We start from the raw sequence: 12,926 nt of genomic DNA on the forward strand, positions 1-12,926 counted from the left end.
AATCAAAGGGTACTATAATTCCCAGCATATGTAATTCCCAGAGTTATGTTTTTCTTTGCCATGAAAAGGAGCACTCAGAAAATGTGAGAATCGTAGGGCTAGGTATGTGTGCTCTGATGTTGGTTATTATCAGACTGTCCATTACTCAAATGAAGAGAACATCATGAATGTTTTTAAGATCCTAGCAATCAACTTCATCTGATTGTGAGACCTGGAAAATACAGTTCCTATGCAGCTCAGCAAGGAATTCAGTGATCAGATTCACTCCATACTGGGACAAGCTTTATAATTATGGACCACCAAATGACATTTTGGTTGCACAGTGTGAAATCATGAACCAATCTCACCTGCCAATGGTTCTGCCCAGCCTTACTGCCTACACATCCCCAGTCAGCCTCTCCTTGGATCCACATGGAGTTGAAAGTCAGGCTCACTTATCACAGGTGTTTCTGTGCTACCAGTCTACCAACATGGATGTCTTTCTTGCTTCTGCTCAAGGTTTTGGAGGTGGACACTGAAATGGTAACAATAAGAGCTTCCATGTGCCTGCAAGTGTACTAGGCACATCACGTGCTTGTTTTCCGGTCACAAAAGCCCTATGAGGGTTCTCCGAATCAGAGTTTAAGCATGGGTCTATGAGGTGCAAAGCCTTGGGTAATACTCATGATCGTAATTTCCTATGAGCATAGGAGACTGAATGCTGAACAAACTGCTGTTTGAGCTGAAGTAAAGGCACGACTCCGAATAGACGCTCAGACTGAACAAACTAAAACCTCTTTCAAACCTTCCATTTTTCCCAGTTAATGTATGCTGGCTGCCCACCACAGGCCAGTCTCTGAGATCTGGCTGAGGACTTTGGGGAAATGACCAAAGGCACATAGACTGAAATGGGGTGCAGCCAGGATCAAAGCAGCAAAGTCACCAAGTGGCAGTGCAAGGCTTAAAGCCAAAAAGCAGCCCTTTGTTTAGGTGTGTGACAGAGAAAAAAGTCTCATCGCAGACCTTTGCCGTTATTCTTATTGATAGTATTATTTAGTCTTGTGCACCCAGCAGGCTCAGTAACGCCATTTTGAAAGAGGAGGACACAGTTCACAGAGGCCTGGAACACATGAATTTCCATGATGAGGAAGAGCAGTTCGCAAAAATTTAAACAAGAGTTCATTTTAAGGAGTGAATATTTTGTGTGTTTCTTTTTTAAGGAGACCGTTCTGTGACTAAATCAGTAGTAGCTATGAATAAGCAACAGTGAGTTTGAACTTCACATCTATCACATTGTGCTGCAGCTTCCACAGCATAGCTATTTTTTGTTATACTTCAGGTATGGGTTTTTCATGTATCAGCAAGTGGTGTCTTGACAAAAAGTGTATACAGACATCACCTAGTTATATGAATTTGCTACTCCCTGTTCCCACCCCACCAATAGACATCATCCTGTATTCAAGATTGAGCCAGATAATTGATGCCGGAGCAGCTAGATTTAAGCCATTGTGAAGTATCCCAAGTGTCCCCTTCTCACAATGATGTTAAGAAGACTCTCAGAAAACCCCCTCCTTGGGCAGGAACTGGGTTGAATAGTGTCCCCCCAAACGCATATCTATCTGGAATCGCAGAATGTGACCTTATTTGGAAACAGGGTCTTTGCAGATGTAATTAGTTAAAATGAGATCATGCTGGAGTAGGCTGGGCCCTAAATCCAATCTCTCACATCCTCCTTAGAGGAGGAGAGAGGACTCTTAGAGAAGAGAAGCCCAGGTGAAGACAGAGACAGACATGAGTGCAATGCTTCTATAAGCCGAGGAATGCCAAGGATATCTAGCAACCACTAAAAGCTAGGAGAAGAGCATACAACACATTCTCCCTCAGAGTCTCTGGAAGGACCCATTCCTATGGACACCTTGATTTTGGACTCTCAGCCTCCAGAACTGTGAGAGAATAAATCTCTGTTGTTTTAAGCCACCTGGCCTGTGGTCATTTATACACCTCAGATACAGGACCAAAGATTCCTCCCCCACCCTCCACCATATGTTATTTTTTCATTTTCCTAGGAAGCCAATGAATGGGTCAACAACTGTGACTGTGGTCTTTAGCTCTCAGGGAAAGTAAATTTGGGCCTCAGCATACCTCATCCCAGAAAATAAGCTGTATATCATCAATGAGAAAGAAGAGATATTGGTAAATTCCCTGCTGAAAAATTCTTCTATGTTTAAAAATTATATTGGCTTGCTTTGTATATTTCTCTAAAAGAGAAAGAGAATGAGAAGAACCCGAGAGTCTCTCCTCAACTAGGACAGGGAATATTGTGATCAGATGTCACTAGGGACCACACTTTCGGACCTCAGTCTCCCTCACTTCTTGCCCCACACACATACCAGTTGCTGGAACAGGGACCTGGCTGTCCCCAGAGGGCTGGCTGTGGGCTGTGAGCCACAGGCAGAGCCCTTGGTTGCCAAGAAGGGGCCCCCGCCTGCCCCCCGCGGGGTGTGGGAGCACTTGAACAGTGAAGACCCCCCCTGAGCAGAGGCCTAGGGTGCAGCAGATCACATAAAAGCCACTCAGCTGAAGTACTGCCTCTCTGTCTCTTGGTTTCTTGTATTTTATATATCATCTCAGTTTAAAAGATCAAAATATAGTGGCCTGACCAACAGGACTCAGGTTTAAAAACTGTGCAAACAACTGGAGGACAGAGGCAAAGCGTCACACACGTGCCCTGGGTCACAGGCACACAGGGACTGGCAGGCTGTGCTGGCTCCAGCAGTCACCTGCAGGGGTGATAGAGCAAATACATAATTCCCACTTTTTAGCTACAGAGATCTTGGCTGCTGAGCCAAGTGTCTGCTGAGCCAATAATTTGGGCTTCTCTTTAATATTCCTACATGCCAAAACCAAAAACAAACCAAAAAACAAACAAAACAAAGCGACAATAAAAATCCACCATGTTGATAATTAAAAGATCACAATCAGAATGCAAACTGGTCCTGCCACTATGAAAAACAGTATGGAGGCTCCTCAAAAAGTTAAAAATAGAAGTACCCAGGGGCACCTGGGTGGCTCAGTCGGTTAAGTGTCTGACATTGGCTCAGGTCATGATCTACAGTTCGTGAGTTCGAACCCTGCATTGGGATATGTGCTGACAGCTCAGAGCCTGGAGCCTGTTTCAGATCTGTGTATCCCTCTCTCTCTCTGCCCTCCCCTGCTCTCACTCTGTCTCTCTTTCTCTCTCAAAAATAAATAAACATTAAAAAAAATAGAACTACGCTATGATCCAGTAATTGCACTGCAGGGTATTTACCAAAAATATATAAAAACACTAATTCAAAGAGATATGTGCATCCCTATGTTTACTGTAGCATTATTTACAATAGCCAAATTATGGAAACAGCTGAAGTGTCCATCAATAGATGAATGGATAATGAAGATGTGATACACACACACACACACACACACACACACACACACACACACACACACACACTGGAATATTATTCAGCCATAAAAAAGAATGAAATCTTGCCATTTGCAACAACATGGATGGATCTAGAGAGTATAATGCTAAGCAGAATAAAAGAAAGACAAATACCATATGATTACACTCATATGTGGAATTTAAGAAACAAAACAAATGAGCAAAAGAAAAAAAAAGTAGAGACAAACCAAGAAACAGACCATAGAGAACAAACTGATGGTTACCAAAGGGGAGGATAGGTGAATTAGGTGATGGGGTCAAAGACTACGCTTATCATGATATGCACTTACTCATGTATAGAATTGTTTAATCATCATATTGTACACCTGAAGCTAATATAACACTGTATGTTAACAATACTAGAATTAAAATTAAAGACCTAATAAAAAAATAAAGGCCCACAATCAATATATTTAACTCTGGGCTGAGAACAAAAAGGTATGTTATTGATGCTGATTGCTGAGCCTTTGCATTCAATGAATTAAACAGGTTTCATTTCCTTGGATCCCACACTTGTGTTTGACTATTGATCCTTATCAAAATGTCCTACTTTAGAAAAACCAATTTCCTCTGCCTTGTCTTCCTCTCCCCACAGGTTGGTTGACAATTTCTGTATTTGTGAAGGGTACAGTGTACCTCGTTGCCTGATGTATGAGATTTATGTGGAGACCTGTGGTCACAATCCTCAGACCCAAGTCAATCCAGCCACATTTGGGAAGGTAGGTTGTAAAGATGAAAAAAGAGTATTCACTGAGTAAAAAAAAAATGTGTGCAAGTGAATTGGTGAGGAAATACCATAGTTTATTTGGGTTCTCAGTGGGAATAATTGGCTTCACTCTAGGAAGCCAACCAGATAGTTAATATACTTCTTTATCTTCTTTGAAAAGCCATTCTGTCCCTTGTCCACACTTAATAGTGAGAAGCCAGGAAAGGTAAGGAGTGGGGTGATGCCTAAGAAAGAACAACAATGGCAGCTCTAAATGCTCCAAATACTCAGCCAGGTTTGTTGGGCCATTATTCCCTGCACAGAAATGCCAACATCTAGCACCACACAAACTCCAAGAGCCACTTTTAAATATCCTTTCTGGAGGTTAAGGGCTCTGTCAGGAGCTTTGTGTAGACCATATAATATAGAGCAAAGATTTATTAGCACAAGGATAGTCTCTCTGAGACCCTCCACGTACAACAAATATTATTGAGAAGCTGCTATGTGCCAGACACTGTTTTAGATGCTGGGAATACAATAATGAGCAAGACAAAGAAAAATTCCTGCCCTTAGTCAATTTAGTCAATTTATTACACTTAGGGGAGACAAATAATATAAAATGCATAGTATATTAGATAATATAAATGCTAAGGGGACTAATAGAGCCAAAGGAGATGAGTATGTGTGTATGTGTGTGTGTGTGTGTGTGTGTGTGTGTGTGTGTGTGTGTAAGAGTTGTAATTTTAGGGAAGACAAACGGGGAAGGCTTCCCTCAGGAGTAATATTTGAGGGGCATCTGGGTGGCTCAGTGGGCTAAGCGTCCAACTTTGGCTCAGGTCATGATCTAGCAGTTCATGAGTTTGAGCCCCACATCGGGCTCGCTGCTGTCAGCACAGAGCCGGCTTCAGATCCTCTGTGGCCTTCTATCTCTGCCCCTTCCCCACTCATTCCCTCTCTCAAAACAAGTAAATAACTTTAAAAAATTTTTAAAAGAAGTAATATTTGAGTCCAGACTTCAAAGAGATAAGGCAGTGAGGATGTGGATATACGAACAGAGAGCAGCACAGGCAGAGCTTGGGCAAAGGCCCTGCGGGGAGAAGGAGCCTAAGCAGCACAGAAGCTGCAACAGCTGGAGGGAGGAGAACAGGGAGAGAGGACCAGGATGGTTCTCAGGACCTTGAGGTCAAATCAGGGAGGTGAAAAGAGCCCAGGTGGCAGGGAGTGGACAGGGATGTAGCAATGAGAAGGGGTCAAATTCTGGATATATTTGGAAAACAGAGCCAATAGGATTTGTTGATGGAAAAAATTAATAGAATCATGGAACTTAATTGTTATTAAATTAACAATAATAACTTCCAATCATGAAGTTGTATTTATGTCCAAGGCTCTTTTCCATCTGGTTTTTAGGAATAGACAGACACCAACTCAAAACAAGTTAAAAGGAGAATTTTTTAAAGAAAAAGGATATCTCATTAAATCCTATAATAAAAAGTTTGGGTTTCACAGAGTCTAGTCCAGTGCTGCCCAACAGAAATGTAATGGGAGACATAGATATAATTTAGGACACCCTAGTATCCTCATTTTTAAAGTATTTTATTTATTTTATTTTAAAAAAATTTTTAGTGTTTATTTATATTTGAGAGAGAGACAGACAGACAGAATGTGAGTGGGGGAGGGGTAGAGACAGAGAGGGAGACACAGAATCTCAAGCAGGCTCTGGGCTCCAGGCTCCTAGCTATTAGCACAGAATCTGACGTACAAACCATGAGAAATCATGGCCTGAGCCGAAGTTGGATGCTTAAACCGACCGAGCCACCCAAGTGCCCCGTAAAGTATTTTAAAAGGTGAAATTAATTTTTATTATTTTAAAATTTAACCCAAAATATTTAAAATATTATTTCAACATGGAATCTGTATTATAAAATCGTTGAGTTACTTTTTCATTCTTCATGCTAAGCCTCAAAAATCAGGTGCGTATTTTACACGTACAGGCCATCTCAATTTGGGCTAGCCACATTTCAAGTGCAGAGTTGCCATGTGTGGTTGATGGGGTTCCCATCTCAGACAGCCCACAACTAGACTGTAAGTCACCAGGTATCTTCTTACTTTCTCTCTGGTATAACCTTAAACCACTGGGACTCCGCTCCTTTCTACTGGCCTGCCCCATGCCCCTTCCCAGAAGCCGGTTTCCTTCACTGACTTCCTGATTTCCCATTTTAGCTGCTCGGATGGTGCTTCCCATGATGCTGGACCTGAGCTCCTGCCCCAGTGCCCGACATCATAACAGTATGGCAAGAGAGGGCTGCAGGAAGGACATGTGGGTGGGGAGGAAACAGTTGGCATCTTTAATGCTTTGTCTTGTGTCACAGCCATCGGCCGAGGCAAGCAGCGTTAGAGGTCAAGAAAACAAACCAGCAGTGATTAAGGCTGAGGATCCCACAGCTAGTTGCAATGCTTGGGCTATGTTTGGGCAAATAAATTTTCCTCTACTCTTTCAGGTTCTTTTGGTTGGTCTAAGATTTAAATTGACAAGAGACAGATTAACAGGAGAAAATCAAACTTGATTATGTATGTGTAAGGATTCCCTATGGCAATTGAGGCTTATATGCCACCCAGAGCTAAGGAGAAGGGGGTGTGAATGTGGGACCTCAAAAGGAAAAGAATGCAATTCACAGGAAGATGAAAAAGAGTAAATGTTTGATAAACAAATGTTAGCTGGGCCATATAGAAATGATAGAAGAATTTTAACAAACAAATTTTGTTAAATTCCTCCCTGTCTTCCACACCTAGTTAATATTATACTGTAGTTATCTAAGGTGATACCTCCCTTAGAGGACAGCAGATCCTCTAAATGCTTTTATGCATTTAGGGGAAAGGTCAAAGATTCTTCCTGAGTTTTCTCTTTCTTAAAAATAATCGGCCTAAAATAATCCACATACTAAAGAGACCCATTTTGGGGTGGCAAATTTTGCTCCCCTACAGTGTCAAATCTAGTCTCTTGAATTGTGAGTCAGACCTCTTTCCACTTGTTATTCCCTGAAAAATATTCTTGAGTTCAGAGGGACCTTAGAGGTCACCTGGTCCAATTCCACACCCAGTGCAAGATCCCTTTGAAAGTACCTCTGGGTGGAGCTTTTTATGAGAACAAAATGCCCTCTCTGGACAGAGACAGCCACAGGGCTTAGAGCTGGGTGATGGGGCAGTACATTTCTGTGCTTTTCCTCTGGGCAAACACAGTCCTTCCCCAGGATCTTGCTTGGCAAGCAGAGCACAGGCTGATGAAAACCCACTCAACTCCCTATCAGGGACCTTTGTGCAGCTCACAACCTGCACAACCATACCAGTTTGGGCAGCCACCTGGCTTGAGCTGAAATGATGTGGGTGACAAGGAGCTTGCTCACTGGGCGACAGTGATGCCAATTCAAAATCTTCCATTCCTCCCTTCATTCTTTCCTTTTTTTCATTCCTTCTTCTTCTTTTAGGTGGCCCTCAGATGGACAGAATTGAATTGGTTCATGACACACTGTCATCATGAATCCATGCATGGCCTTATTCCATCTGATTATTTAGTTCCTTTTTAACAACGTGGTAAACATCTGTGAAATCACCACCACAAATGAACCACATTACCAGTGGTCCCATGTCCCATCTCCCTGCCTGCCCCACTGGTGGGAACCATCAACCTGTTCCTCATCACCTTGCTTTTTAAAAAAGAGTTATAGTGCATTTATATGTATTTGCTAACCTTTTGACCACCTTCACCCATTTTCTTGTCTCTTTGCCCCTTGCCTCTTTCAACCACCAACCTGTTTTCTGCATCTGTGAATTTGTTTCCTGTTGTTGTTTTATTTTTTGATGTTCACATGTAAGTGAGATTATATGGTATTTAACTTTCTTTGTCTAATCTATTTCATATATGTATTCTAAAAAGCATATTTTTAATTTTTGTGGCTTAACTTTTTAAAAAAGTGGTATCATGTTATTTGTCATCTTTTGGGACTCTGTCCACTTAATATTATCTTAAGGTTTATCTAGATTCATTGGCCATTGTGTAATATTTCACAGTTTACTCATCCACTGTCCTACTGATGAGCATCTGGGTTGTTTCCAGATTTTTTTTTTTTTTTTGCTATTGTGAACATTCATGTGTATGTTTCCTGCTGTGCACATGAAGATGTTATCTTGGGTGTTTATGTCCAGGAATGAACCTTGCAGGGTAAGGGGGTGTGTGGCTGTGATGTCTGGGGATGGGGCCAAACTATTTTCCAAAATGGCTGTTCCAGGTTACCCTCCCACAAGCAATTCTGTGGATTCCAGTGTTATTTCCAAAACATTGGCATTTTTAGATCCACTCCTTTATCCAAAAAGCTTCATCCCTGAAACTCACAGTCATTTGTGGAAATCCTGCACTTTTGATAATAATAAAATGCGTAGGAGAATCTTCTAATGTGGCAGCTGCTCACATATCTGAGACAATGTTTTATATCTCCTAGTCTTTTCTTCTCCACACTGAATTCTCCTGGCTCCCAAATTTTTACCTTCCTGCCCACTTGCTTCGTTATGACTTCAATTTATTGATGTTCTTCTTGAAAGGTAGATAGCCCCAAGGGTACAGCCCGGTGCCTTAGGAGTGCTCAGAAGACAGGGCTCTTACTTTTATGGGGGGGGGGAGCTGAAAGGAGGGCTCCTATTGGCTTTTATCTTTCCATGTCACTCTGTTGGTTTCATTTTAAGTTTGTGGGCAACAAAAATAACCCTTAAGTATTTTTTCACATGAATTAAAATTAGGCCTTCCAAAACTTCTCTGTAATCTGTGAAATACTCTACATAGATACAAAATATTGTCACTCTCAGATTATTGTCATTATGCAGGTAACCATTTGAATCCAGGAGCAGCCACTCCCTTATTCCTATATTTCAACTTCTTAGTTGCAATCTGCAGTTGTATTTACCAGTATCTTGAATCTTGTAGGCCATCCAGTGTTCTCAACCTGGTGAAGCTCACATATTTGAAAAGTATATCTCTCATTGCCAGCTCAGTAAATAAAAGTGATATGAGCACATGTAAGATATTGAGTACACATTATGTTTGCTACGTGTCCCTGAGTAAGCTTTTCCAGCCAGCCAGGAATTCCCTCGGCTAACTTATCATTCAGCCCACATTTTGCCATTTCATCACTTGGCAGCTGGGGACCCTTCCTCAAGCGGGGGCCAGTTCTGGGTACCCTGGCTCTGCAGTGTTTTCCTTCTCTACCTGCCCAGCAGCTTAATCAGATGGAAGTGGCATGACTTGAGCGTGACGTGTTTGAGTTCTGTAAGATCTCTGCTGCCTTTTCTAAGAAATCAAAGCCTATTTTTCAAAATCTTTTTCAACGTTTCTTGTAAGTGGTTTCCCCTCTGGGGTAGTCTCACTGCAGAGAATTCCAAAGGAAAAGTTAAAAAGAGACCCCAGTATGTGGTAATGGGTATTTAGTTAGCCTTTTTCATCTTAATACTTGCCTTAGAATCCATTCTTCAAGACCCTGAGGTACTAACTTTCAGTTCTCATTGGGGATTTGCCTGAAGAATGGGCCACTCAATGGAGCCTGAGTTGGGAAGGGACCCTTGCTCCTGAATTTGACTAATGGACAAGGGAGAGGAAGGGGAAAAGGATATGATTCCAAAGCATGTTTACAAGAGAAACAACAAAATACCCAATTCTCATTTCCTCCCTCCTCCCCCGGGAATGTAGTTGATTCCAGACTCCACATCAAGTTCCTGTACAGATGTCGGAATGTTTCTTGCTCTTTTTGGCAACCCTGGGCATATGATGGGTAATGCTCATTCTTGGTGCAAGTGATACCTCACATGGGTTAGGGAATTTCCATAACACTGACTTCCCTTTTAAAAACAACATTTACTGAGTTTTTCTGATCATAAAAGTTTATAGTCCCTTTATAGAAAATGTGAAATTTAGAGAAAACTGTATAAAAAAGAGGAAAATAAACAGTGCTATAACCTCACTGTCCACAGATGTAGCCACACATGCACAGTTTATTTGCATGTTTGTGCACACATGCACATACACGTGACCAGCAGGAGCTGAGGGACTAATCACACAGTGACTTTGTCTGTGTTTCCCATGGTGCTTAGAACCTGCTCATTGGGTGGTTCTTCCTTTACTCCTGAATGAGCATGTGAGTGGGCAGGATGACCTCTCTAGAAATCCTTGGGTGGTACAGAGCACTGTTGTCACTCTTCATTTACCACATGATATGTTTGATGCTTAGAATGTCCAGTTCTATATAACACCCAGACTGAACTGGGTTTAAAGTAGAAATTTTCCCCACCTCCTTCAGGATAGTTTCTTGCCTGCAGAGAACTAGGCATGGGGGCTTCCCCTTCCCTCCCTACCCCTCCTCCCTGAAACTTGCTGGGGATGGTTTGACCCCTCTGGGAGCAGGGAAGGAAAAAAATGGCTAGAAAGTTCCCTCTGCTCAGCTTCACACTTTGGGGGCCAGGCAGACTCTGGCTTCCTTGTCCCTTTGGTGGCTTCTTCAGAGCAGACCATGGGAATGTTCTAGTATGCCTCCCTTGTCTTGGTGAACAACTCTTTCGGAAGCCTGACTGTCCATCCTGGGGGCCTCTTGCTGGGCAGAATCTGGGCTCTCCCACATGTCAGCTCTTTTGCAGACAACTTCTCGCTATGGGAACTACTCAGCCATTCTTGGCCTGAACAGACTATGGGTGTGACGGCTGAAACCAGGGTGATAGCCACTCTCCTCTGCCTGTCCACCAAGTCCACTGGCCAGCCCATCTGTAGTCTATAAGGAGTCCTATGCCATAGCCAGATGCTAACTGCAGGGACCTCACCAAGAGCTCTTCAAGTGAATCATGAATCCCCTTCTGCTAGGCCTGAGGTGATTGAGCCACATCCTGTCCCACACACCCTTCACAGATAAGAGGGTATTGCCATAAGAAATCCCCTTACACCTCCTCCTCTCTCTACCTCATGAGTGATTTGAGTTGAGGACTTTTTAGGGTTTTAAAACCCAATTTTAGCTAAATGCCTGAGGATGCAAGTCCCATAAGATGTGTGTCTCAAAATTCACTTTGCTATCTGTTGTCTGTTGTCTTCATGCCTCATCCTGTTGTATAGATACTATGTGGATGGATGGATTGAAATATTGAGGTATGGATGAGTGTGCACAGAGGTGGATGGATAGGTGGGTAGACAGCATGCAATACAGTGTAATTTTTAATCTTTTTTTCATCATGATAAGTGTACTCTCTAATTCTGATCCCCTATTTCCCCCATCTCCCCCACCCACCTCCCCTCTTGTAACCATCAGTTTGTTTTCTATAGTTAAGAGTCTGTTTCTGGTTTGTCTCTCTCTCTCCCTTCCTCTCTCTTTTTTCCTTTGCTTCTTTGTTTTGTTTCTTGAATTCCACATATGAGTAAGATCATATGGTATTTATCTTTCTCTGGCTTATTTTGCTTAACATTATCCTCTCTAGCTCTATCCAAGTTGTTGCAAATGGCAAGATTTCATTCTTTCTTTTTGTGGCTGAATAATATTCCAGTGTGTGTGTGTGTGTGTGTGTGTGTGTGTGTGTGTGTATGACATCTCTGTATCCGTCCATCTATCCATGGACACTTGGGCTGTTTCCATAGTTTGCCTATTGTAAATAATGCTGCAGTAAACAAAGGGATACATGTATCCCTTTGAATTCATGTTTTTGTATTTTTGGGGTAAATATTGTTGATAATGTGATTACTGGATCATAGGACAATTTTATTTTTAACTTTTTGAGGAACCGCCATACTGTTTCCCAGAGCGGCTGCACTAGTTTGCATTCCTCCCAACAGTGCAAGAGGGATCCTTTTTCTCCATATCCTCACCAACACTTGTTTCTTGTGTTGTTGATTTTGCAATATGGTATGCTTTTTAACAGCACTAAGCCTGGAATGCACCTAATTAGGTCTAACCCTGGGCAAGTTATTTCATCTTTTTGTGCCTCAACATCATCAACTGTAAAATGAAGCAATTCATATTGTTAATGATAGTCCCTACCTTATGAGATGTTTTTAAGAAATTAATGAGAGAACTCATGTAAAAAGAATTGAGCAGTGCTGGCAAATAGGAAGCATTCAAGAAATAATTACCTTTTATGATTACATGCCTATTTATCTCTCAGAATATCGTAGACATTTTCACATTAAAATATTTTAAAATAAATATTGTATAATGGTACAAAATACTTTGTGGATGTTCCAGAATCCATTTAACCATTTCCCTTATTGGAAGTTTAGGTTGTTTATGCTGTTTGTCTTTTCTAGTCTCCATCTGTACCTGGTAACTTCCCTAGGAGAGATTCTAGACAATTGTAACCAATTCCCAACGCTCATGGTAGTTCCTGATATTTGTACCCAAATCATATTTTTGACCTAGGAAATTTGTTGGTTAAGAACTGTATTTAGCTGTTTCAACTTGCACTTATTGGATGATTAGGGAAGATAAGCACTTTTACATGCATTTTGGCCATATGTATCTTGTGGGTACGTGCTATCACCAGACCACTTTCTATTGAGATATTGTTGTTTTCCTATTAATTTATGTGAGCTGTCTATATATTAAATATACATTTTTTAGTTATTACATTTTTTGGAAATAATCATCTCAGTTGATTTTTACATTTTAACCGGTGTACCTGATCATAAAATGGAATCGGAGGATAGTCTAGGGTTGGTATTACTCAATTAAATAAAATGTAGAG

The 12,926-nt window shown here is 41.6% G+C and overlaps 1 protein-coding gene across 1 annotated transcript in view; it reads left to right on the forward strand.

The window, feature by feature from the left end:
• Positions 1-4,074: 4,074 nt before the first annotated feature.
• The window catches only part of RFX8 (regulatory factor X8), a 56,658-nt gene continuing 47,806 nt past the window's right edge, over positions 4,075-12,926 (forward strand). The window contains exon 1 of the mRNA XM_047069244.1: positions 4,075-4,182. Coding sequence (XP_046925200.1) covers positions 4,111-4,182 — 72 coding nt within the window. The 5' untranslated portion in view covers positions 4,075-4,110. The remainder of the gene's footprint in view (positions 4,183-12,926) is intronic.

The sequence above is a fragment of the Lynx rufus genome, unplaced genomic scaffold (assembly GCF_022079265.1).
Source record: "Lynx rufus isolate CCGP_SWC_20201006 ecotype Redwood Valley unplaced genomic scaffold, mLynRuf1.p SCAF_8, whole genome shotgun sequence".
In the NCBI taxonomy this organism is placed as follows: domain Eukaryota; kingdom Metazoa; phylum Chordata; class Mammalia; order Carnivora; family Felidae; genus Lynx; species Lynx rufus.